At 48.1% G+C, this 26,517-nt stretch overlaps 1 protein-coding gene across 1 annotated transcript in view; it reads left to right on the forward strand.

Moving 5' to 3' along the window:
• MTARC2 (mitochondrial amidoxime reducing component 2) overlaps nt 1-26,261 on the forward strand; it is a 32,106-nt gene extending 5,845 nt beyond the window's left edge. Inside the window, exons 3-8 of the mRNA XM_032318440.1 lie at nt 2,662-2,824; nt 3,695-3,835; nt 14,016-14,077; nt 14,180-14,251; nt 15,757-15,887; nt 25,457-26,261. Coding sequence (XP_032174331.1) covers nt 2,662-2,824; nt 3,695-3,835; nt 14,016-14,077; nt 14,180-14,251; nt 15,757-15,883 — 565 coding nt within the window. The 3' untranslated portion in view covers nt 15,884-15,887; nt 25,457-26,261. The remainder of the gene's footprint in view (nt 1-2,661; nt 2,825-3,694; nt 3,836-14,015; nt 14,078-14,179; nt 14,252-15,756; nt 15,888-25,456) is intronic.
• The last annotated feature ends 256 nt before the right edge of the window (nt 26,262-26,517 follow it).

Below are 26,517 nucleotides of genomic sequence, written 5' to 3' on the forward strand. Positions count from 1 at the left end.
GGCTCCTCCCTGCCCCTGTCCTGCCGCCGTGTGTGTAGTAGGTGATGAGTTTGGTGAAGGAAATACTGAGGAGAAGTCTGGCCAGGGCTGGGATCGATCCAGTGGTCAGGGCTAGTGGGCGAGGCAGAGGACGGTTTTCAGGGTCCCTGGGATTTCTTTTCTCCGGTGTGGTGAGGCAGGCAGAGGTGCAAATGATGGGTATGAAGAAAGACCCTTCCCGTGGTCACGGGTCCCGGGGAACAGGAGGCTTGGCCTGTCGCGCGGGGCCGCACACAGGAGCGGCGGTGTTGGTCAGAAGGGGGGCTGTGCTGGGGGGAGGTGGAGGGACAGGACCGAGAGACTTCTATTTTTAAAGATTTAATTTATTTATTTGAGAGAGAGCAGGGAGAGAGAGCGCGTGCACATGGGCAGTGGGGAGGGGCAGAGGGAGCGGGAGAAGCGGACTCCCCGCTGAACTGGGGGCGGGCCGATGGGAGACTCGATCCCAGGACCCCAATATCATGACCTGAGCTGAAGGCAAATACTTAACGGACTGAGCCACCCAGGCGCCCCTACGAGAGCCTGGACTGTGGTTTCCACAGGAAGTACCAGGCGAGGCAGGGTAAGAGCCTCGGGGTTGGCTGTTTGAGTCATTTCAGTGGGCTCTGGGGCCTAGAGGCTGTCTTTGGGTGGCTGGTACCTGGCCCTGGGTGGCTAGGGCCGGGGGACAGTGGCCTGGGCTGAAAGAGCCCAGAGTGGAGGTGGTTGGACTGGTTGGCACCACGGGAAAGGTAAGTTTCCTACCTGTAGGCATCAACTAGCCCTGGTGGGGGTGGGGGTCGGGGGGCGCTTCCTTCCACATCAGCAAGACCCCAGGATGCAAAGCATTAAGAATGTGAGAAACAGGGGCACCTGGGTAGCTCAGTGGGTTAAAGCCTCTGCCTTTGGCTCAGGTCATGATCTCCGAGTCCTGGGATCGAGCCCCGCGTGGGGCTCCTTGCTCAGCGGGGCGTCTGCTTCTCTCTCTCTCCCTGCTGTTCCCCTGCTCGTGCGCATGCACTCTCTCTGTCAAATAAATGAGATAAAATCTTTTTTTAAATGTGGGTTTTGCATAACGTTCTGAGAGAGTGGAAGAAGCTGGGGTGGTGGAGGGGAAGGTGGCCCCTGCTGCGGGGATGAGGGAGTAAGGACTGGTCGGGGGGCGGCGTCCAGGAGTGGGAAGGGCGCTGCAGACTTAGCGTTCCCTTGCCCGCTGGCTGCTTTCTGGTTTTCAAAGTGCCAACAGGAGGCTTACCTGGCGGATGGAAGCTGAGGGCAGAAGTGTGGGCTCTAGCACGGGTGTTGTTGTGAGGGGTTGAGGAACGTTCTGGACCCGGGAGCGGGTGCTTCAGGAACTCGTGAACGGTGGGGTGGAGTCTGTCCTAAGTAGTCGGTTGTGTACGTGACTCCTAGAGGAAAGGCTGAAGGCCAGGAGGGACCATGGGGAAGCTTTGGGACTGAGCCGGGAATAAGTCCGGGGTCAAGAGGGGCTCCACAAAGAGGGTTTAGAGAGAAGAAAGAGGCCCACGACACCTGAGGGCAGTGTTGAGATTTGACAGGAGATGGGAGAGGCCGTCCCCAAAGGAGGCGAGTCTAAGGGTCAGAGTGGGCCTGGGGGCGTCGGGGAGCCCAGGGCTTCATCTGGTCCGGAGTACCTCGTAAGCGCACATCGATTCTGTCCGGTATGTCGCCCCGGGAGGCCTCAAACCAGGGCAGCGCTAGAGGAGGTGCAGACCCTCTCATGGTATGTGAGGGTCTCTGCGGGCAGGGATGCCTGGAGAGAATCAGATCCTCCAATCCCATAAATGCTTGTCTCTCGCTGCAGTCTGAGTCGCACCCACAGTGCGAGCCTCCTCCTCTCCCTCCTCCCCTCTGTACGCAGGAAAGGCTCGTCCACCCGCGTCTTAATGGGGAGCATTGCTCTGTGGGGGGGGGGGAACCTGTGGGCCCGAATAATGGGGAGCGTTGGTGCTGATGAAGAGAAACTCTAATGACAGGGACCATCATTCTACGGGTCGGGGGTTCCACACGCTACAGCGAAGGGGCCACTGATCAGATTGTCGCTCACAAGGAATAAAGTTGATGCCGAACGTTATCTTATTCCGGCAATAAGTAAGAGTCATGCACAGACATATGGATATACTATAGGATTTATTAAGAAATTAATTTTAAACGAAATTTTACTTTTTATGCTAATCAAATTCTTGTTCATAATTACTTTTTTTTTCAAAGTAGGCTCCATGCCTAACATGGAGCCCAGTGTGGGGCCTGAACTCATGACCTTGAGAACAAGACCAGAGTTGAGACCAAGAGTTGGTCTCTTAACTGGCTGAGCCACCCAGGTGCCCCCAAAATACTTTTTGATGAATGGTTACTGTGTAGCAAATACTGCTTCTGAAGCAGAGTCTGCATTTTACCCCAATCTCAGTCTTCGGTAGGCATGTTAGGGTTTGCAAGACTTTTCCCTGGGGCACGTTCTGCTGCCTCCCCTTCTGTTTCTGTTGGCCTCACGCTCTTGGCCTGAGGACCACGTCCTGGCGCTCCGGGATGGGCAGGTCCCAGCGGTCCGGCGGTCCCATCATTGAGGCCATCTCAGCGTGCTGCGGCAGGACGGTGACCTTGGCTCTCTGGTGACCCTTCCAGGCTCTTTGGTATGGACATCAAGGGCAGGGACTGTGGTGACCAGGCAGCTCAGTGGTTCACCAACTTCTTGAAAACAGAGGCTTTCCGGCTGGTCCAGTTTGAGAAGCATATGAAGGGAAGACCGTCCAAGGACATTTTCTCTGCTTCGGTGCCGGATTACCAGGTGAGCTTCCAGGGAACGGCCCTTTGCTTCCACCAGTCCCCCGCACTGTGTCCGGCGTCCTTCTTACCCCCCAGGACCGCCTTTCTCGGGGCCCCGGTTAGGAAAGTGTAGGAATGCCCAGGTGAGGGGGTCTGAGGGTGCGTCCTGGGCAGGTATAGGGGTTGAGGGGAAGCGGCTCTGAGCTGAGCCGGCTCTCCAGCATGCATGGTGGACAGATTGTGTCCCGTACTGTGGAGGCAGAAGCCGGGGTGACCCCCGGTGAGATGGGGACTCAGGAGGCACGTTGGGAAGGGGAAGTGAGAAGTTCGTTTGGGACCGAACCAAGGTTCCTAAAATTACCGAGGCCGACTTTCTCCTGGGGCCCCCCTGGCCGTCTGTCTGGTGTGGTTATTTCAGGCACCAAAAGCCACCTTTGGAGCGAGCCGGCTGCAGCCCAAAGCCCAGAGCCTTGGATTCTGCAGCGAGCTAGGGTTTAAGATGCAGGCTCCTGGGGCGCCTGGGTGGCCCGGTTGTTAAGTGACTGCCTGCGGCTCAGGTCATGATCCCAGGGTCCTGGGATCAAGCCCCACGTAGGGCTCCCTGCTCGGCGGGAAGCCTGCTTCTCCCTCCCCCACTCCCCTTGCTTGTGTTCCCTCTTGCTAGGTCTCTGTCAAATAAATTAATTGAAAAAATATTAAAAAACAAAAACAACAACAAAGTGCAAGCTCCTCGGGCAGCTCTCGCTTTCCTCCCCGAGCCACAAGCTGTTTGAATGCGGGGATGACACCCCTGGCCCTCCGCGCACAGCCCTTCTGGCTGTGCTTCCCTTGCAGCTGGGCCAGGGCGTCTCACGGGGCAGGGAGGACTGAGGGTGCCATGTTCCTGGCGCAGGTGGCCTACCCGGACTGCTGCCCGATCATGATCCTGTCGGAAGCCTCGCTGGCGGACCTGAATACCAGGCTGGAGAAGAAAGTGAAAATGGACCAGTTCAGACCCAATATCGTGGTGACAGGCTGCGATGCTTTCGAGGAGGTAAGAGGCTCCCCGCTTTTGTGCTCGAAGCTCAGATGTGCTGTTCAGGTGCTCACTGACGGCTGCCCCCTTACCCAGCCCCAGCTCAGACCCCCCACTGTCAGCTGTGAGGGACACTGTCCTCCCCTAGTCCCCTTAACCTGGCGGAGCAGGCTGCTTGGGGCGGCCGCTGTCCCCTCGCTGGCCCCAGGAGGGCGCCGCTCACCCTTTCCATCAAGTCGGGAACTAGGCCAGACTGTGTCCTTCTGGCTCAGAGGTAACTGAAGGGAAATGGAGAGAACAGCCACATGTGCATGAGGATTTGAGACTCCCAGAAGGTCCAGACCCTAAAGCGGTGGCCTAGAGGTGCAGGAGCTCTGCCTGTGAACAGAGCCCCGGAGACAGTCCCTGCTGTGGCCGAGTTCTGTCCCGGAGGACCCCCGTGCTCTCCTGTGTGACTTGTGGCTGGGATTTCCACCCTCTCCAGCCACAGCCGCCTGTAGCCCTAACAGGACACCCACATTAAACCCCAGTTGTCCTGCGATCTGTATAGAAAGACATAACTGGGCGTTGCTTTGCACTAAGAACCATCGAGAGCTCTAGTGAACGTTGCGGGTGGGTTAAACTTTGTGAGCCCTGGAAACAACCACAGCAAATCCATTGACGGGCGTGTTTGCTGGGCATCAGACACCGAACTAATGTATTACTTCATACAGATTGTTCTATTTGATCCCGATGACAACCCCGTGAATTCTTGTACGACTGTCTCCTTTTTGTAAGGAAATTGAAGCTGGAGCGGGGGAGGCTTACGCACCTGTTGGACATGTGATTGGCCGTTGTGGGATTAGAATCTCCAGCTTCTGAGGGGGTGAGGACACGCCTCCAATTTAGAAATTCCAAGTAGCGAAGGCCGAGGGGAGAATCTCCCCATTCTTTGCTCCCTCGTGTGGCCACATTTCCTTTTGTGTGAGTAAAATGTGCCCCTATTTGCAGAGAAGTGTCATCCTTTAGAAGAAACCTTTGCGGGGGCCACCTGTGTGGCTCAGTCAGTTAAGCATCAGCTCAGGTTGTGAGCTTGGGGTTGTGGAATTGAGCCCCGCGTGCTGGTGCTGGCCGTGCCTGAAGGAGCACTGGCTGGGGAGGGGGCAGCGCAGGAAGGGGCCCAGACATTCTCGGGCAGTCAGCACCTTGAGGGAAGAGACTCGATTTTTCTCCCCAGGAATAAATCCAGATGTGGTGGGACTTAGCGTTTATACAAGGTTGCGAGGGCTCCTTCAGAAAAGACAATAACACAACAACACAGGGCTTAGAAGGGCTCGGGTGCAAGAGAGGGGACTAGCCTGTCCCCCACCCTGTGGTCTACTAGTGTGCATAAGCGTGCAGTCCTCAGACACTCGCTAAACACAGAGGAAATCCATATTTGGTGTTACTGATGCAAGTGGTTGAGATTCGGATTAGAAATTAGTCCATGAAGCAAAAACGCTTCACAGGAATCCTGTAACTGCTCCGTTATTTTCTGAATAATTTTCTTTGAGGAAATACAATTTTTCTTGATTTGTCTCCATGGAAGGGCCTAATTTTAAAAAGATATTGAGCCAAGAGGAGTAAGAAGAAAAGCTACTCCTTAACCAGATTCCTGGCAAAAGAATTTTTGCTTTCCCGGAATTTGCCTAGTACAAGTTTTTGCTCCCCTGTAACTTGCCAAAGTAACCCTGAGGATAAGGTGAGCTGAATTGTGTTCTCTTAGGCAATTTGAGTGGGTGGAGTCTTTTTTTTTTTTTTTAATTGAAAAATGTTCAACCACCTTGAGCTCTCTGTTTTAATTCCTGCATCACAATGGGCTTACTGAAATAGTAATGTAAGTAAGGCAGAATGCTCTTATTTTTCTAGAAAAGTCCTCTGTTTCTATACATTTAAAAAAAAAATTTCGTGTAAAATAGTGCTAATGTTGCTGATTTATCCTCCTTGAACTTGGGAAGGCCAGTCGTTAAGGGCCTGATACATGAACCTGTCTGCCTGGCATTGTTGCACAACTATGACCTTTTTAATTAGTGGGGCTCTATTAAATATTGATGTAAAATGCTAGTGTACGTAAATATTTAATAGACCCACTAATAATAAAAAAAATAGCAAATCTAAGCATGGTGCAGAGAGGCCATCTGTTTATTGCAAAAATGTGGAGCGATAGTAGAACGCCTTGTGTAACATTTGCTCTTTGTGACCCAGAGTACTCGCTCCTTTTTCCAGGTAACTCAGAATGTTAGGCAAGTTTTAAAAGCTGGCTTCCCTTGGGGCGGTGTGGTGTGTGTGAGTTCGGGGAATGCAGAGCAGTGGAGTTAAAAAATAATCCAGTTGACAATGCTTCTTGTCAGTGTGCTTGGCCGTTGCAGGAGTCAGGGATCAGGTGTTTCCCGAATTTTGCTCATTTTCCTGGTACGCAGGACTTGACTTCTTTTTCTTTTTCTCTGGGTGGGCCTATCTTGTTTGCATCGTTTCTCACTCCACAGTATGAAAGAACTGTGGAGAAGCTTGCAGAAAACCTTGGGTGTGTTATCTGTCACTCACTCAGGAAGTGATTCTTCAGGAAGCTTCTAGAAAGATGGTGGGTCTTGAAGCCAGGCAGCTGTGGTTGGACTCCCAGGCCCATCACTCACTGAGGTGAACTGGGTCCTCTCAGTCCTATCCTTTGCAGCTTTCGAGAAGCAAAGTTTCTGTAAACCATCATCACCAAGTTCTCAGTCCCCCAAATGGGAGTGGGGACGAGTTCGGATTTTACTTGGGTGCATACATGAGTAGAAGTCTCTGTCCTAGAATAAGAACATCATCTCTGCCGGGCTGCAGGGACTTCTGAAGAAGCAGGGCCAACGACAGCATATAAAACAATAACAAAGTAACAGTAACAGCCTGGGCTCCCGGTTGATGATTGACGAATGCACATTATGTCCCAGGCACTGTGCCAGGCATTTCTTGTGCAGGATCTGATTTTATCCTCCTACTTACCCTTTCCAAGCTGCAGCTTATAACCCATTATGGGGTTAGAATTTCAGTTCTGTGGGTCCTGACGAGCATTAAAAAAAAGACTGGAATAAAAAGTACCAGAAGAGACTATAGGTAATGCGGTGACGGCTTGCTCTATGGGCTCGTGGCTTCAGCAGTTCTGGGCATCCTCTGTGCTCACCATGAGAAGTGGGATCACCATTGATCACTATACAGCACTATGACTATGCTGTTTCTTTTTTCTTTTTTTTTTAAGATTTTATTTATTTGAGAGAGAGAGAGAGAGTATGAACAGGAGGGAGGCAGAGGGAGAGGCAGAGGGAGAAGCAGACTCCTCGCTGAGCAGGGAGCCCGATGTGGGGCTCGATCCCAGGACCCTGAGATCATGACCTGAGCTGAAAGGCAGAAGCTTATCCAACTGAGCCCCCCAGGCGCCCGCATTATGACCGTCTTCTTGACTGTATTGCCTGTGTCTTACTGTAATCACTTCATAACTGGAGTTTGTACCTCTTAACTGCCTTCACCTGTTTCCTCCATCCCCCGCGCCCCCCGCCTCCCCTCTGCCAACTACCAGTTTGTTCTCTGTATTTAAGAGTCTGTTTTTTTGTTTGACAACACACTTATTTTGTTTTTTAGATTCCACATGTAAGTAAAATCATATATATTTGTCTTTCTCTGTTTGACTTACCTTCCATAACTTGGCTATCGTAAATCATGCTGCAACAAACACGGGATACTTATGTCTTCTTGAATTAGTGTTTTCGTATTCTTTGGGTCGATACACAGGAGTGCGATTAGGGGATCGTATGGTAATTCTATTTGCATTTTTAAAGGGCTCTCCATATTGCTTTCCACGGGGGGCTGCACGGGTTTGCATTCCCACCAGTGGTGCAGGTGCGTTCCTTTTTCTCACGCCCTGGAAGAGTGGCCTTTTGCTTTCCAAAGCTGCCCTAGAGATTAGCACATCAGATAAAGATGTTGAAATCTTGATGGAAGAGTAGCAGAGATAGGAGTCGTGGGTGAGGAACCCCCCCAGCCCCCCACATCCCCATCTCTCTCATTGTCTTCTGGAGGACTGTGATTCTCAGCCAAGGGTACCGGAGAGCAGCCCAGAGCAGCCCAGACTGCTGCCTTTGGGAACTGGCTTGGTGGCTGCTTTTCCCAGACGCTGGCTTTGGTGGGTGTGGGACCCCTTCGCATTTCAGTCAGGAGCTGATGCCCAGGGGAGCCTGAAATCTCTGTTCACGAGGCTCCAGATTCCTCGTGGCTCCAACTTCCCTGTGAGTAGCTGGGGAGAAATTCAGCCACCTCAGCCCCACAAAGAACCCAGCTCCGTGAGTACACATCAAAGATGGAGAAATAGGAGAAATAGTTCAAAGTCTCTTTTTACCCTTTTTGTAGCCTGATCCTGGAGTTCTTCACCGCAGGTGGCCTCCAGGGACCGGAAGCAGCTTTGCAGAAAGCCCAAGGTCTCTGTTCTTTTCTTCTGCCTGATTTTCCCCAAACACCCAATTCCTCCTGGCACATTTATTATGCACATAGGTTTACAGAAACAAGTCTCCTGTGATTCTGTAGGAACATACACCAGCCACGGTGTAATGGGAGGAGGCTTAGGCTTTACAGAGGAAGTAGACTGCGTCTTCACACAGTGCTGTTAGCACAGAAGCAAGAGAAAGACTCGAGAGAGAATCTGGGACCAGGGCTCAGGGATATGGCAAGCTTTGTAATGATCCAATTCAAGAATCTTTCAGATAGTTCATTTTTTATTATAAAAGTAATTTTTAAGAAAAGATTTTATTTATTTAAGAGAGAGAGAGAGAGACGGAGAGAGCAAGAGAGAGAGCGAGAGCGCGCGCGCACAAGCCGGCAGTGGCTGGGGCTCCGGGGGAGAGGCAGAGGGAGAAGTAGATTCCCTGTTGATCTGTTGATCGGGGAACCCGATGGGAGACTCCACCCCAGGAGGCTGAGATCCTGACCTGAGCCAAAGGCAGATGCTTAACCAACTGAGCCACTCAGGCACCACTAAAAGTAATTTTGTTTTAAAGATTTTATTTATTTACTTGACAGACAGAGATCACAAGTAGGCAGAGAGAGAGGAAGCAGGCTCCCTGCTGAGCAGAGAGCCCGATGGGGGAGGGGGGTTCGATCCCAGGATCCTGGGATCATGACCCGAGCTGAAGGCGGAGGCTTTAACCCACTGAGCCACCCAGGTGCCCCAAAAGTAATTTTTTTAGAGTACTTCTTCTGTGTGAAGAAAAACTTGAAGGAATAAAAATCCTTCCCCATCCTACCATCAAATAGTAGCCTGTGGTAACATTTTATTGTTTCCAGTATTATTTATGTGAGGTTGTACAGGTAGTATTGAATTCCTCCGTTTTCACTTAATGGTAGATGGCACCCAGCTCTGTCTGCACAGATTCTTCATTAGCATAGTTTTTATGGTCCGTATTCGTCGATCTTTGAGCTGTGCCTTTACTTACTTACCCATTCCCTTATAATTGAGCGTGTAGGCTGTTTTCCGTTTTCCCTTACATAAATAATGAACAGCTTTGTAAAATAGTTTTTATCTACATTTCTCAACTTATTCTTAAGAAATGCAAAGTCAGAATTTTAAGGGCTTTTCATATTGTCAAATGGATTTGCAGAAACCTTGTACCAATTTGTGTTGCCACGAGTTGAGCAGAAGCGCGCCCTTCCTCTCCGACCCCGGACAGCATTGATGCTCATGTCTTTCCTCAGTCTGATAAGTGCAAAGTCCTGTCTCCTGTAAATTGGTAATTCTTAATGTAAGGAATCTTGTGTTAGTCGGTCCGTGAGGGAAGTTTGGTCTCAGGTAGAGTTTTACTTCGGTTAAGGAAACTTAATCCCAATGTATCAACAAGGTTCTAGAACACTGAATTCACTGTGTCGGCCTGCAAGTCCCAGGGTGAAGCAGGAACAAGTGATCAGTAACCAGAGGGTTGAGGGACATAACCTCACTGGTGGGAACCCGGAGAAAGGAACACTTAGCACAGGGTATGTGTGTGTCTTTGGGAAGAATGTCATGGGTTTCTAGAAAGGGAGTGCATTTACATTTTGGAATAGGACATTATTATTTTGCATGTTTATCTTAAAAACAGAAAAAGTTTTTGGTTTTTAGATAGTTGAACTGTGTGGGGTGATGGGAAATACATATTTGGTGTTTGTCCCTTAAAACAGCTCCAAAAACCCTTGGAGTTTCCTGAGTGAAGGGAGCAATAGGGGCACCTTTTATTATTAAAAACAGGCTTTATTATTAATAACAGGCTCCTTTCATAGCCTGAGTTATGCTGATGAGGCCAGTGGTTGGGGATGGGGTGGGGTAAGTAGTTTCAGGTTGGAGGTAGGTCACCAGCAAGACCGAGCCTTGACTGGAAATTTGAACTTTTAGCCCCACTCCCAGGCCTCCAGGGAGGGGAGGGGGGCTGGAGGTTAAGTTCAGTTGCAAGTAGACAGTGATGTGATCTTCCAGTAATAAAACCTCCACTAAAAACCCTTAAACGGGGGCGCCTGGGTGGCTCAGTGGGTTAAAACCTTTGCCTTCAGCTCAGGTCATGATTCCAGGGTCCTGGGCTCGAGCCCCGCATCGGGCTCTCTGCTCAGTGGGGAGCCTGCTTCCCTTCCTCTCTCTGCTTGCCTCTATGTCTGCTTGTGATCTCTGTCAAATAAATAAATAAAATCTTTTAAAAAAACAAACAAACAAAACCCCCCCAAGAAACCCCTCTTAAACGTCTGGTTTTGGAGTGCTCCCGGGTTGGTGAAGCCACGGAGGAGGGGGAGCTGGGACCATGGTTTAGCATGCTTCCCGGTACCTTTCCCCCTGTATCTCTTCCACCGGACTGCCCCTGAGTTGTATCCTTTATAATGAACTGGTAATAGTAGTTTTCCGAGTTCTGTGAGCTCTCCTGGTAAAATACCCAGCCTGCGGAGGGGGCCTGGGAATTCCTGATTTATAGCTGGTCGACCAGAAGTGTGGGAGGGCTCTACCCTTGGCATCTGAAGTGAGGAGCGAGGGGAAATCTGTGGGGCCGAGCCCTTAACCCAAGGGGTCTGTGCTCACGAACTCCGGCTGGTTAGCGTCAGAACCGGGTTAAATCACAGGGCCTCTCCTGGTGTCAGGGAATTGCAGAACTGGTATTGGAAACACACCATGTGTTTGCTGTTGGAAAGCATCTGAGAAATTTCCTAGACCAAGATGATCTTAAAAATGTGTTGACATGATATGCTGCTGCTTCTTCTTCTTTTTTTTTTTTGAAAGATTTTATTTATTTATTTATTTGAGAGAGAGAGAACATGAGAGGGGAGAAGGTCAGAGGGAGAAGCAGATTCCCCACGGAGCTGGGAGCCCGATGCTGGACTCCATCCTGAGACTCCGGGACCATAACCGCAGCCGAAGGTAGCTGCCCAACCAACTAAGCTACCCAGGTGCCCCGAGATGATATGCTTCTGATTTAAAAAAAGATACACAAAAAGGGAAAACAACAAAAATAATATTATTATAAAAATACTGTTTAAACTTGAGGAGCCTTCCAAATATATTCCTCTAAATATATACACAGAGCTGTATGTACAGGTCGTTGGTTTTTAAATTTTTTTTTTACGTGAACAGCCTGATCCTACGTATCGTGTATATATAGATGTACTTTCTTCACTTAGCAACATCTTGAACCTTATTCAGTCGATAAATAAAGACTCACATCCTCCTTCCTGCCGCCTGAACAGTAATCCCGCTCTGTATGGGCCACATGTAGTTACCAGCCCTAGTTCGTGGCTTCTCACGCTCACCGAAATCTTACGGCATCATTGATACCAAACCAGAAAAATAGCAAAGGATTTCTAAACAACAAACTTGTTTATTTACCTGTTCATCCCCTCAGTTTATCCCAGCATGGCTTGGGGTGTGTGTGTGTGTGTGTGTGTGTGTGTGTGTGTGTGTGTGTACAGAGAGAGAGAAAAGGGGACGGGGGCTTGGGGTGGGGGAATCTCTTGTCATGCATTTAATTTGTTGCCTCCTGGACTCTAGTGGCGGTCTCAAAGAAGCAGACACCCTCGTCTGCACTGTGCTGTGGCTCCACAATAATTGCCCCAGACTCTTAATTTATGTCTGTCTTTGGATGCACCTTGTCACGTGAAACAACATAATCTTACTGTAATGTTTGCCAATATAAATGGTAAATTCATCGTAATTTCTCAGGCTGATTCCGTAGAGTTGAGCCCATTGTGTACAATGCTCTCTCCTTTCTTGTTGCTTTGCTTTCTTCCTGTCCTTTCTTCTTCCCCTCAAAAACTGCATGGTTTTATCCCATCACCCTAAATGTAGGTCTTAGGGGCCTGGATTTTGCCCGACTGCAGAGCGGCTTCTGGCCAGCAGGGGGAGCAGTCAGCTCTTCTAGCTGTTTTCTGGGTTTCGGGAAGGCACTGGAACTTCACGTGTGTCTAATAGAACCTAATGGAAAATTTAATTTCGTGATTTCTTAATTCAAATGAACTTTTAATAATTTAAAGTATTTTATTATTTTCCTCTAATAACTGAATTAATAATTACATTTAAATGAAAAAAAATGTAATTCATGTAGTGGTTTTTTTTTTTGCTGCCAATAACACTCTGCACCAAAATGCCAACTGTGATCAGATTAGGGTAAGTGACATTATTATATAAAGTGATTAATATTTTCGGAGGTCATTAGACCTGCCATTTGGGGAGCTTGAGACGATTTCTATTTAGGCAGACAATTTGTTTCTCTAAACTGGGTGCTGCCCAGAGAACGGCAGTACCCAGTTTAGAGAAACAAACTTGTCTACAGAATAAATCTGTGTTATTAAGCTAGGACACCTAATTGAACTTTTCAGACTTTCCTGCTTCCTGCCACAGTCACAAGGCAGCATTTTCACAGATCTGTGGCTTTGAAGTATGAAATTCATCATCATTTGTGCAAAGACCATGAAAGGGAGGGAGTTGGAGAGCTGCGGGAGCGCGGATGGGCTCACATTCCTGTGGCGGCGGCGCCCTCGTGTGGCAAAACGCATCAGCCTTTTCTGCCACCCCCAGACCAGGGCTGCAGGTGGCCGACGGGTCACTTCCCCATGCGGGATCCCTGTTACATTCCGCCAGCTGAGCCACCTGCTCTGGTTATCTTGCATGTTTTTCCCGTTTGCACAAAGCTTGTAATAAGTTCTGGCTGGGATATAGAAATCCCACTTGTTACATGGGGGTCCTTGCCTTTTGCAAGGACAACGTGCTTTGTCAACTGGCTGTTTGGAACAGAGCAGTGTTTTCCTAAGGGGTGGCTGGGAACCCCGGGCATCTGCAGGGACCTTTACCGCGGCTGTGCGCCTGTTCCGGAGCAGATTTGTGAGCTGGGAAGACCCAGTTAGGAACGGGAGTACCTTTCCTGTGTTTGTTAAGTCACTGCTGTGGGCCCTGGGGGTTCGGGCACCACTGGAAGAGAAATGGGGCTGGTTGTTGGAGGTGGAAGGGGAAACATGATGTGTTAGGTATCCCCCCCCCCCCCCCCCACCAATCCTGCCTCCCTCTCCTGTCCCCGAAGTGGTGGTGGGAGGGGGGAGTCCAGAACCACGTGAGAGGAGTAGATGTTTCATTTCCTCTCTTGGGGACTGACTACTCCTCAAATCCCTTAGACCCTCGGCCTCCAAACCTCAGTTGAATTGAGATCAGGTTCAGTGGCTCCGGCACGCGAGGTCACTCCCCCGCCCCCTGCCCCAGGCTGCCTCTCTGTGGAGCTGGGAGTGGTTGTTGAATGTGTCTATCTCATACCTGACTTCCCATGGGTGAAGACATTCAACAAAGAACTATCAGATTTGAACTTGGCTTCCACTGTAACTTAGCTCTAAGGACAAAGTGGGCTTGTCTTGCAAGCTGTATGTTTCCCATTATATGTCAGGAAATTGGCCTCATAGTTAATGTGTGATTCCCACGACAAACGGCCCCGCAGAGCAAGTCTGTTCTTGATGTGCTGACGGGGCTTGGGTTTTGGAGACACTGAGTCAAGAGGTGGCTGGATCCTGGCCTCGTCCAGTGCCGTCTCCCTTTGGTCCCTTTGGGAGATGCTTCTTGGTGTCTGTCTCTGCTTTCCTCTGCTAGCTTCATAGTTAGGACTAGCTGAAGAGTAAACTGCCTTAGAGATGAATGAAGCTTTGATTCAAAAGGTAACTTCTTTCCTCCTAGGATACTTGGGATGAACTCCTGATTGGCAACATAGAAATGAAAAAGGTTTTGTCTTGCCCCAGGTAAGGAAGGATTCTGTGAGAGTCAGCCTTTGGGCGGGCGGGGGGAGGTGGCCCATTCGATGGTTCCTAACCACCGCCTAATCGTTGGTTCTTGAATAACAGGTGCATTTTGACCACTGTAGACCCAGATACCGGAGTGATAGACAGGAAGGAGCCACTGGAAACCCTGAAGAGGTAAATAGCCATGTGTCCGCTGTGTTTTTAATATTATCCCCATCCCAGAGCTGCCTGTGGGGGTAGGTGCCCCGCCCGAGCACCTTTCCCTCTGCCTTCTAGTTGGCATGTGTGTGGGTTAATCGCTTCCTCTTTTTTTGTGGATGGATCTTCGAGTGCTTTTGACAGATTTTTCATTGTCTAATGCTGTGTTTGGAAATTTTCAGATCTCTCATGTCAATTTTCAATACATCACATGGGCATGTCCAAATGAAGACCCCAAATGCTATAGTTATTTTTATTGTACCTCGGATCTCTTCATTAGACTCAACATCAAGGATTATGAGGCTAATTGAAGTTGCACACTGAAATATGAAAAAAGCAGAAATGGAACAAGTTGTCAGAGTTGATCTGGGACCACCTTTTGGGCCCGGGTATTGTGTTTTCTTATTAGCTGACTTTAGTTATCAATAGAGAATGTGTTTTTAACACGAAGTCAACATTTTTGGGAGATAATATTCTATTTTATTTTCTTTTTCTCTGTCTTGTTGTTGGTCTCCGGGGGTTTTGAGTTAGAGAAGAGGTTATTTCTTGAAGCCTTCGGATATGCAGTTGTGTTTTGTTTTTTGACTTTTGAGATGAGGTGAAGTTAATTTTTTTCTGTTCAGACAGGGCTTTTGAGCGACATTAACTACGTCAGTCGTCCTGCTTCACGCCTGTTGCGTCTGTATCTTTACTTTTGTTCACCAAAGAGCCTCAGCTTTGGGGTGGTAAACCTGGGGTGTGGGGGGAGCGTATTATTTACAAGCATTGAACAGAAGGTTGGGAGGGCGCCTGAGTGGCTCAGTATGAGTTAAGCATCTGACTCTATTTCAGCCCAGGTCACCATCTCAGGGTCCTGGGATCAAGTCCCGCATTGGGCTCTGCACTCAGCAGGGAGCCTGCTTCTCTCCTGCTCCCCAAATAGATCAATTAACTGATTAAAGAAAAAAGAACTTGGCGAGTGCAGGCAGTTCCATTTTGAGACTGTGTGGGCATTTGTTTCCAGGAGTTGTGAAGTCCGAGCTGCACATGCGAACATACCACTTACTATTTTTTTTTAAAACATACCACTTATTTTGAGTAACACTTAAAGTTTTTTCAAACTAAAACCATGGAAAAATTGTATAGACCCTCAGGATGCTTCTAGGAAAACAGGCTCCACAGACTTTGTCCATGTTGCGGAAGAGGCTTGCTACTTATGTATAGGTCATCTGGGAGTGGAAACTTGAATTCCCTTTTTTTGAAAAATTTTAAAGATTTTATTCATTTATTTATTTGACACAGAGACGGGGGAGTGGGGAGCAGACTTCCCACTGAGCAGAGAGCCCGATGCGGGGCTTGATCCCAGGACCCTGAGATCATGACCTGAGCTGAAGGCAGAGGCTTAACCCACTGAGCCCCCCAGGCGCCCCTTGAATTCTCTCGAGAGCACTTCGATTCTGACTTCCTTTTTGTACCTGATGATGAATTTTTGCTTCTTTCAGCTACCGCCTGTGTGATCCTTCCGAGAAGGCAATATACAAGTCGTCCCCACTTTTTGGGGTCTATTATTCAGTGGAGAAAACTGGCGGCCTGAAAGTCGGTGACCCCGTGTACCAGCTGGTTCAGTGACATGGTAGGTGCAGGGCCAGCTTTGCCGCTGGAATGCATTGCCTCGAGGCCACGGCCACATTTTCTCGTGTTGAGATGTTTTTACATTTTGCTGCTTTAACTCTTGGGAGAGAGTGGTTTGGGTTCTGCTCTTTGAAGTTGGAAAATGGCTTTTATTTTTCTTCCCTCCACAATCTGATTTATTTCGCCCAGGCGGCTCTCCTGCTTCCCGTTCGGTTGTAAGATGCTGATGCAGGGGCCCCAGCCAAAGACAGGGCGATGTTCTCAGATCGTGACGGGATAAGGAAATGAAGATGAGCAGGTCTTGAGTTCGAGGTTGATTTTTTTCTGTCTCTGATAGAAAAGTGAGGGGAAATGTGTAAGTTATGCAAAATCCACTTGAGAAAAACATGAAATACTTTCTCTCTGAGCTGATTTCATCAGCCAAATGCAACCTGACGCCCGGAGCATAATGTCCACCCCCCAAATTATAGAAATAAAATCATGTGGAAGACTTCAAACTGAGGTTTTTAAGCAACTCTTTTCTTTCTTTCTTTCTTTTTTTTTTTTTAAATATTTTATTAATTTATTTGACAGAGAGAGACACAGCGAGAGAGGGAACACAAGCAGGGGGAGTGGGAGAGGGAGAAGCAGGCTCCCCACTGCGCAGGGAGCCCGATGCGGGGCTCCATCCCAGGACCTTGGGATCATGACCTAAGCTGAAGGCGGATGCTTAACCACTGAGCCACCCAGGCGTCCCTTAAGCAACTCTTTTCATAAAAATCTATAACCCAGTTCCGAAAGTCACCTCACGTCAAATTCTTGACTGTCCTTTCTAATCCTGGCCTGACTTTCTTTCTTCACCTTCTCCCTCGAGCAGCCTTGGGGACAACATGGGATGCCGGTCCAGACTGCCTAGATCCAGCGCCCGGGACACGGGTCCCAATCCTAGCAGATCCTTTTCCTAAGTTGGTTGAGTTATTTAACCTCTCAGCCTCGTACCCTTATCTACAAGGTAGAAATACGGCAGTACTCACCAGAACAGTCATCGTAGTTACTTTGAGGCTTCATTTATATAAAGGTGCCTCATTGCCACAGAAATGTGAGGTGTCCCAGGTCAGAGCAAAGGAGGCAGTTTACTGACTACACTGCCAGGGAGCAGGGGGCAGCACAGTGAAGAGAGAGTGTCTGCTCGGACATTCTAGTGAGGGGCTAGAGTTGTAGGGCAGAGTGAGGGGCTTATGGAGACTTGGGGAATTTTCCCATTGTTGGTAATATTAGAACTCTGCCTGGTTGTAAGTAGCCCACTGATTAGGTAGGGCCTGTGGATTAATGAGCCTGTTTGCATTCAGCTCTCTGGTCACTGTGGCCATTTTGTCTTGCCCAAGCTCTAGCCTGTTGCCTAAGAACATCCTCCACAACCAACACAGAAAATGCTCAGTAAATATTAGCCACGATTTTTGTTGTCACCATTGCAGAGTGGCTCCTAGGAAAACGGGTGGAAACCAGCAGAAGGTAAACATTCTTACCAGAATCAACTCTTGCAAATCTCTGGCTGTAGGACTTAGTTGAGAGAGAAAAACAGAAGTCCGTCCACATTGTGCCTTCCTTTCCCAACCCAAATGCATTCCTTACGGATCCTTTCTTTCCCAGAGGGAGCTGTTGCTTTTGCTTGTCTCATTTTGCATAACTGGGCTTGGCTTTCTGCCTGCCTGGAACTCGCAGGTTATTGGTTCGTTCTTCTGGCTCGTTCTTCCGGCTGTCCTCGGGAGTGACACCAGCCTTCGGGAGGTTAATATCCTTTGCAGCCTGGTTGAGGACCTGTCTTATGCTCAAGGGGAGGTTATTCAGTATTGCCAAAAATATTTCAGATCTGGGGTGCCTGGGTGACTCAGTTGGTGGAGTGTCTGACTGTTAATTTTGGCTCAGGTCATGATCTCAGGGTCCTGGAGTGGAGGCCCTCTACCGGCTCTGTGCTGAGTACGGAGTCGACTTGAGATTCTCTCTCCCTCTGTGTCTCCACAATGGCCCGCCTCCCTGCCCCTGCTCATGCTTTTTCTTTCTAAAATAAAACAAATAAAATCTTAAAAAAAAAGAGAAACATTTAAAATTTGAACGGTATATCAGGAGGGAAAGAAGCAAATCGAGGATAATGCCTTCGGATGGGTGGATCAACCAAGAATCTAAATTTTTTAAAGAAGGTAAAACTACGGTCCTTATCTGACAGATCTTTTGCAAAACAAAAGTTAGCTCTAGGGGCAGTTCCAAACTCACCTGATCCTTTACCAACCCCCAAACTTCCCTTATCTGTCTCCAAAGGCTTGATTGGCCCTCGGAAACAAAAGTTCTTCTCGGAGGAGCTTCCATTCTTTCTGTGTCCCTTAGTTGTGCATCATATCATGTCTTCGAAGTTTAAACACAGCTCCCGATCCGGTGTCTGAGACTAAGGGAAAAAAAAAAAAAAGGAAAGGAGGCCTTTTTGGAAATGCGAACTACTGTAAGGGCATTTGTGCCCAGCCGCCAGCAAGCCTCCTTCATTCCAGAGACAAATAAAAGTCTTCAAAATCTTCTCCAGCAATACGAGAAATAAGGTTTTCACATCTGTGGGTTTATGTGTCTGTTAGAAGTGTGAGGCATTTTTCTCCCTCTGGATGGTATTGCTAAAAGTAATTTGTGAAAGAGCTCTGTTTAGTTGGTTGGAAGGCAAGCATTTGTGGGGTTTTTTTTTAATTTTTTTTTTCTAATTTCTTTTTTAAGATTTTATTTATTTATAGGCAGAGAGACAGGCAGAGAGAGTGGGGGAAGCAGGCTTTCTGCTGAGCAGAGAGCCCGCTGTGGGGCTCGGTCCCAGGACCCTGAGATCATGACCTGAGCCGAAGGCAGAGGCTTAACCCACTGAGCCACCCAGGTGCCCGGGAAGACAAGCATTTGTAAGGCGTGGACATTCTAGAACTCTGGAAAAGATAGAAATTAACCCAAATGTTTTCCAGCTTCATGAGATCTGAGGAAATGTTTTGTGTTAAAACTAATTTAAGTTCGTTGATTTAGGGCGTCTGGGTGGCTCAGTCAGTTAAGCATCTGCCTTCTCAGGTCTTGATCCCAGAGTCCTGGATTGAATCCGGCGTGCAGCAGGGAGTCGGCTTCTCCCTTCCCCAGCGTGTGCGCGTGCTCTCTCCCCCTCACTCTCTTTCAAGTAATATACAAAATCTTAGAAAAAAGTTGTTTGGTTTCATTAAGATAGACACATCGTTGGGTCCCCCAATAATGGGTCTATGGTCAAAGGAGCAAGACTGATACAAAGCCAAGGTCAAGCAAAGCTTTATTTCGCACCAAGCATCAAGAATCAAACCGACCGTCAAACAGACCAGTCAGGGCTGCTCCTTACAGAGAGGGTGACCCTCCCTGCCCCACAGACCAGCCTTTAAAGGCAAAGGCCATGTGGCTGGGCCTGGCCACACACAAGTGGCCAATGACATGGTAACACACAGAGAAAGCTGCACAGTCATGCTAGGTCACACACGGGTGGCCAAAAGAATTACAATTCACCCTGGTAGATATTTGAATTAGCCTATGACCTTGGCCAGAATTGGGGCCCAAAAGGCACCCAAAGGGTGGGGCACACGGTCCTTGGTAGCTAGGGGGACAGTATGTGCCCCCCCACTGATTGGATGTCTCCACCTGGCCTCACCCACCCTTATATTTGGGCTTTGTTACCTGGGACTGGTTTCCTGGACTTGGTTTTAAGCAAGTTCCCTGGGGGAGGGGGGTAGGGTCAATTTAAGTTCTACTGCATAAGTAACAAAATGGCTGTTCAACCGAGGTGAGGCCGCTCTGGCTAAATAGGTCCTTACAACATCTTTAGAGTTATCAATATTAAATGTAAAACTTTTATTCTACTTGAGTTTACTAGCAAATAAGTATATTCTGTCTCTTACAATTTATATATATGCTCCACACACACACACACACACATACACACGTGTATATGTAGACTACACACTCCGTGTGGAGCCCCGTGTGGGATTTGAGCTCACTGAGATCAAGAGGGGAGCCAGGATCAGGAGCTGGATGCCCAACTAGCTGAGCCATCCAGGCGCCCCCGTCTAAGAAAAAAATAATAGCTCGGGAAAATGACTGACTCTGCCTAAGTTCTCACAGTTTTCTTGGTTAATCTATACATCATTGTCGGGAGCTGTAAAACACAAAATTCAACCAAATAAATTTGAAGATATAACTGGCTCTAGTTAGCAGTTCCTGAATCTGGCAGCCGACCAGCCAGCCAGCAGCGGGGAGCTTTGAGGAGTTATACGAGGTTTTTCTAGAAATAAGGGTGGGCAAGAAGGTTGTCAGCAAAAGAAAAGGATTGTTCCAGGCAGGATCACCTTCCCTTAGGGAAGGAGAGAAGGCATCTTACCATGCAGATTACGCCATCGTCCTTTGGGGGATGGAGAGGGCCCTGGTGGCCATCTCGTTGGTGCCCATCGGAAAATTCCTGACTTGGGGCACCTGCGTGGTTCAGTCAGTTAAGCATCTGCCTTCGGCTCAGGTCATGATCCCAGGGTCCTGGCATTGAGCCTCACCTTGGGCTCCCTGCTCAGTGGGGTGTCTGCTTCTCCCTCTCCCACTGCCTACCCCCTGCTCATACTCTTTCTCTCTCTGTCTCTCAAGTAAATAAATCAAATCTTTAAAAAGAATAATAAAGTTGTAGAAGGTTTGTGGAAAAGAATCCCTGAAAAGGAATTTCAATGTGTGGTCGAGCTGGCTAGGATTCAAATGAATAGAATTAAAAATAAGTTTTATTATCAAAAGGAAGCTGGTGAAAATTATAATTTGGGTTTCTCTATTAAAAAGACAAAGTGGATTTTTTTTTATTTTTGTTTTTCCTGCACTTTTGGCCTGTTAAGTCTTTTTGACCTCGAACATTCCAAAAGATTTGTTCAACTCATTAGGCTTATTCGGTATATGAGAAGCATTGTCAGATAAGGGGTAATACCAAGCCTTCTTTTTGTGGCATTGTAAAATTGTGGCAAGCGGATTAAGTCCAGTCTTCTGAGAAAAAAAAAAGCTGCTCGTTGCCAGGACTTTGTCATATGGATGTCCTCCCACTGTGGCCGCAGTCTGCCCTGATTTACAAGAACGCAGGTGGGTGAACAAGTCCTGTAAAAGAAATGAACCTCCGGGGTTATAGGAACCCCAAGAAAGCCACCTGGTGCTCCCTGGCAAACCCCATTTTTCAGGTTTTGCCTTCTTTCGCTCACCACGGTACACTTAAGATGACTCAAGTTACCAACAGACACAGGCAGAGAGACGTTTGTGAGATCGCAGCAACGGTCTACCAGCAACGCCTGACGTGTCAGGTCCATAATCCCGAGACAAAACAAAACAAAATAAAACTGTTTTTATGCCCAGAGGCCTCAGACCTCCCTCTCCCTAGACCCTGCGATCACCTACACCTGGAATTCTTTCAATGGCAGTTAGTACTGGTTCTCAGTATGTTCCTGTGATTGGAGCCCACTTTCCCAATGGGCTGAAGCCTTTCCCTACTGCAAGGCTGATGCCCCCGAGTAGCAAAGAAACTGTTAAAAAGTGTGTTTCCCACTTGGGTCTACCTTCATGATTTCCAGTGATCAAGCACCAACTCACTAGACAGACCATATGAGCCTTAACAATAACCTTGCAAAATTTTTAGAATTCTAGCGGCAGAGAATGAAACAACCTTCTTCTTCTTCTTCTTCTTTTTTTTAAATAAAGATTTTATTTATTTATCTGACAGACAGAGATCACAAGTAGGCGGAAGGGCAGGCAGAGAGGTGAGGGGGAGCAGACTTTCCTGCTGAGCAGAGAGCCCGATGCTGGGCTCGGTCCCAGGACCCTGAGATCATGTCCTGAGCCAAAGGCAGAGGATTAACCCATTGAGCCACCCAGGCGCCCTGAAACCACCTTCTTCTGATCGTCATGAGGTTGAAGACGCTTCCCAGATCCCAGTTCGAAGGATCCTGTCAGTCACAGCGTAGAGCCTGGTGACTAGGTATCCTGGAAGCGTCATCAGAGGAAGACAGCCATTCTAGCCCCATCAAAGGAGACGTTCCCTGGTGCTCCTGACCATGGACACTGCTGCAAATCTAGAAGGTGTTAAGTCTGGGTACACATCACAAAGCAGGAGAAGGGCTCTCCATGACACCTGGTCCTATGCAGACCGTGAAGACCTAGAAATTAAATTGAGGAGGAAGAGAAATCATGGACTTGCTGTCGACTGCTTCCACCCAAGACCAAGATCAAGACTTGATACTATGTACATGAAATCCTTCTGCTTCTTTTCCTTTCCTTTACTCTGGTCTTAGCTTGGAAAGGCAACACACTCATTCTATGTTGCAGGCCATTGCGAAGGCTAAATTTACCTTGTTGAGTTAAAAGGGACCTACCAGTGTGGGGATTCACTCCTTTTGACGGATCCCTATTTCCCTAGTTAGGAATAAATGTCGAGGAGGCTAATTTTCAGGGTGTCTGGACGGCTCGGTCAGTTAAGCATCCAATTCTTGATTTCAGCTCAGGTCATGATCTCTGCGTTGTGAGATTGAGCCCTGTGTCTGGCTCTGCACTGAGCGTGGAGCCTGCTTGGGATTCTCTCCCTCTGCCCCCCCCACCCCCCACCCCCTGGGTTCATGCACGCAGACAACCACACTTTCTGTCTCTAAAGAAACAACGGGGCTAATTTCTGAATTCTTATAATGATTACAGAGCTGCTGCTGGAGCAGTAGCTGCTCAGGGCAGATCTGCAGAGTCTCTGCCAGAGTAGTTCTTGATAATAGGACCCCTCTTGATTACCTTTGAGCTGAGCAAGGAGGTATTTGTGCTGTGGCCAACACCACCTGCTGTACCTGGATTGACACTTCTGGGGAAACTAAAACTCACTTACTTAAGATCACTGAGCAAGCCTCTTGGCCTAAACGATGACCCCTTCCGTGGAGAGGTCTGTCTTTGATCAATTTGACTTGATTGGTTTGGGTCTTGGGCACCAAGGCTTCAAAGTGAACCCCAGACACCGGGGATTATCCTGCTATTTATAGTGATTATAATAATCTTCCTACTGCTTTGTATCCTCTCAAAACCTTTTTCTATTTCTTTCTTTCTTTCTTTTTTTTTTTTAGAGTAAGAAGGGAAAGTGGGGGAGGAGCAGAGGGAGAGGGAGAAGCAGAGTCCCTGCTGAGCAGGGCGCCTGATGCGGGGCTCGATCCTGGGACCCCCGGATCATGACCTGAGCTGAACGCAGACGCTTAACCGACTGAGCCACCCAGGTGCCCCCGTATCCTTTTTAAAACTTTAAGTGTCTGATCCCAGCCACAGGCCACCAAGCCCATGATCTCCCTAAGACTAAAATGGCAGAAGAACAACAAAGGACAGACGTAGGGAATGCAGACCTTGAGTTGTAACGTGGGAATTTCACAGACACCGGGGAATGCCGCACAGAGGGACCAGCAGAAGCTGCGAGTCCCACACAGCAGGGCTGAGACGGACGCTGGTGCCTTCGATTTTGAGCACAACTCTCGGTTCAGCTGAGAGTCTGGTTCAAAGGGAGGAATTGTTAACAAGAAGACCACAGCCCTAAAGCGGTTTCACTCAGTTAAGGCTTCAAGGCAGTAAACCAAGACTTCCTACCTGACCCGACTGCAGTTCCCATTCCCCTAGAATATACCCTTTGACGGGGCAACATGGAGCTTTCTGGTCAGAAAGTAGGAAGCCAACTAGCAGACCATTCTCCGGCAGGCAGCCTTGCCTCAACAGTGCGTTCCTTGCTAATGAAGTCTGTTCATCTTTTTTTTTTTTTTTTTAAGATTTATTTATTTATTCAACAGAGAGAGATCACAAGTAGGCAGAGAGGCAGGCAGAGAGAGAGAGAGGAGGAAGCAGGCTCCCCAACAAGGAGAGAGCCCGATGTGGGGCTCGATCCCAGAACCTTGGGATCACGACCTGAGCCGAAGGCAGAGGCTTTAACCCTCTGAGCCACCCAGGGGCCCCTCCCTTCATCTTTTTATGTCTTTTCTATGCCTTGAAAAACTTTTGTTTAGCTCAGTGGAGCTCCCCTGTCCTTGCTAGATGGGATGCTGTGTGACTCATGAACGGTTAATAAAGTCAATTAGGTCACACCTGCATGGGATACTGGAGCTTGAAGGGGCCATGAGAGGCCAGGCACAAGGCAACACGGGTCTTAAGCGAGGTGGAAGCTGTGGGCACGGTGAGGGATGCCTGAGTGCCCAGACAGTGCATGTGGCCAAGATGCTGTTGGCCACTGGGCCCGGAGCAACTCTTAGCTTTATCATCCAGCAGTCTCCCATCCAAACCCAGGACGCTTGCCCCGCGGCCCACCCCCTAGAAGCACGGAGAACTTTCCTTTCTGGCAGGCATTGCTGCTGGGCTTTAAAAATCATGGTCATGTTACTCATCTCCATTGCGAGCCTAGTCTGGTTTCCACGTTCTGGATTCTCTATATCAGGTTGGTTAAAGCCGTACAAAGGTAGCAGTTAATATTTGCACGGGGTCACTTCTTCATTTACACTTGCATTCTGTAAGAGTTCATCTGTTCCACTGTAGATGCAGGATACGTTCCTCACGGTGAGTTTAGAAAATACCAGCAAGGTTGGGGAAAGAAATCACCCACTGTCACTGTTAAAGATTGTATTCTGGTTGCTTTTTTGTTTGCTTAATGTAGCCATGATCTGTGTGACATATGTAATATGTACATGTGTATATCATACGTACCATATCAAGATAGATGTTGTGTATCATGTGATATATATGGGATCTGTGTCATCTGTATATCAGATACATATATGCAGAAGTATGTATCATACACACTTTTGTAGACCTCCTGGCTTCTCAAACGTCATTTCTGATGGGACGGCTTCATAACATGAATTGTAGAAATATACACCGTGTTCTAAACACCATTTTATTAGTATTTGACACTTGGAATATATCCAATTTTGTGGCATATAATAGTATAGCATATAGCTTTGTATGCAAAATCATATTTTATTATTTTTTAAAGATTTTATTTATTCATTTGAGAGAGAGCGAGCACACACACGCACAGGCCGGGGTGGGGTGGCGCACAGGGAAAGGAACAGGCAGCCTTCCTGCTGAGCCGGGAGCCTGTGGTGGGGCTCGATCCCCGGACTCCGAGATCACAACCCCAGCTGAAGTCAGACCTTTAACAGATGGAGCCACCCAGGTGCTCCAGGGCCGCTTTACAATAAAGTGTTTTCTGTAAGTTAGATCGCTAAAGTGGAATTATTGAGGTGCAGGATAAAGGCGTGTATTTCGGCATCTTGACCAACGGCTTTCAAAGCGTTCTTCCCTTGGGCCCCCCTCATGCCCCGTGGGAGAGATCCTGGCTCTGGGCTCTTGCCAGACCTGGGTGGGCCTCTCAGTCTTAACGGGCTGCTTTTTCCCATGGAGGTAATTTGGCACAGGATGTAGTTTATGTGTCCTGCATTTTATCCTCACCGAGGGACCGTTTTGTGAGTGTTGGAGGTATTTACGACCGGTAGGAGAAATAACCAAATAATCAGAGGTCCTTCCTTCTCATTGATTCAGGTTTCCGGGTCCGGGACGCCTTCATAGGATTTCACCCACAGCAGCGACAGCACCGTCCCGGGCCATCCTCGGGAACCAGCCTGCGGCCATCCTCAGCTGGAAATGAATCCCCATTTTCAGCTTTTTGAAGTTACGCGTGCTCCGAGTGAATGCAGGAAAAGTATTCGAGGCCGAATCAGAAATAAGAAGATAAGTAGATTTTTAGGTAATGAGGACTTTTGAAATAAATCACACTGTCTGTGAAATTGTTTTGAATGTTACTATGGTGATTACGCTTCTGGATCCCTGACGTTAATATTGATGAGCATTTAAGAAAGCTCGAAGAATCGTGTTTTAGGGAATGAGATCACCATTTTCTGAGGTGCCTTTTACATGTTAACACAAATTCCTGTTGTCGGTCTTTATGTGGCTGTTGAACCTGTCAACCTTTTGCTCACAGGTTTTGGAATCGGGTTGTACGTGTGTATGGAAGTTATTTTATAGATCTTGTTTTTATTTTCAATTAAGCCTCTGTGAAGCCATCTGGAAGTAATGTGTGTGTAACTGCCAGATACGCTGCCTGGAATTCCAAGTATGATGAAGAAAAGATGGGATTTTAAAAAGAATGGAATTTTGAGAGCAGGAGGGAGAGGAGGAAAACATGAGCATGTGTTTTTTTAGGTGCAAATGATTTTTTTTGTAACAGAGAAATGAACTATTTTGGTATGGCTAACCAAAAATCCTCACCGAAGAAATATGTGAACAAATTAACCGACTTCTAATTTTGTGGTTTCTTTAATATTAATAAATGTGAATCTTAGTTGTACTTTTTTCTCTGGTATTTATGAGTCTGCTTTAGGGCTTCTCTCATTTGATATTAGAACGTCTACTGACATTTATTTTTCTTTACTCTTTTCTAGTAGCCTAGCAAGAGGGCGTCCTTCCAGAGTTAGGAGTGGGCTCCGTAAACATTACCTCCCCTGGTGGGTGGGTGGCGGGGTGGGCATCATGCACGACCCAGAGGGTCCACTGAGACAGGATGGCCAGTGACCTTGAGGAGACTGTCAAAGGACACTTTGAAG

The sequence above is a fragment of the Mustela erminea genome, chromosome 17 (genome assembly GCF_009829155.1).
Source record: "Mustela erminea isolate mMusErm1 chromosome 17, mMusErm1.Pri, whole genome shotgun sequence".
NCBI lineage: Eukaryota > Metazoa > Chordata > Mammalia > Carnivora > Mustelidae > Mustela > Mustela erminea.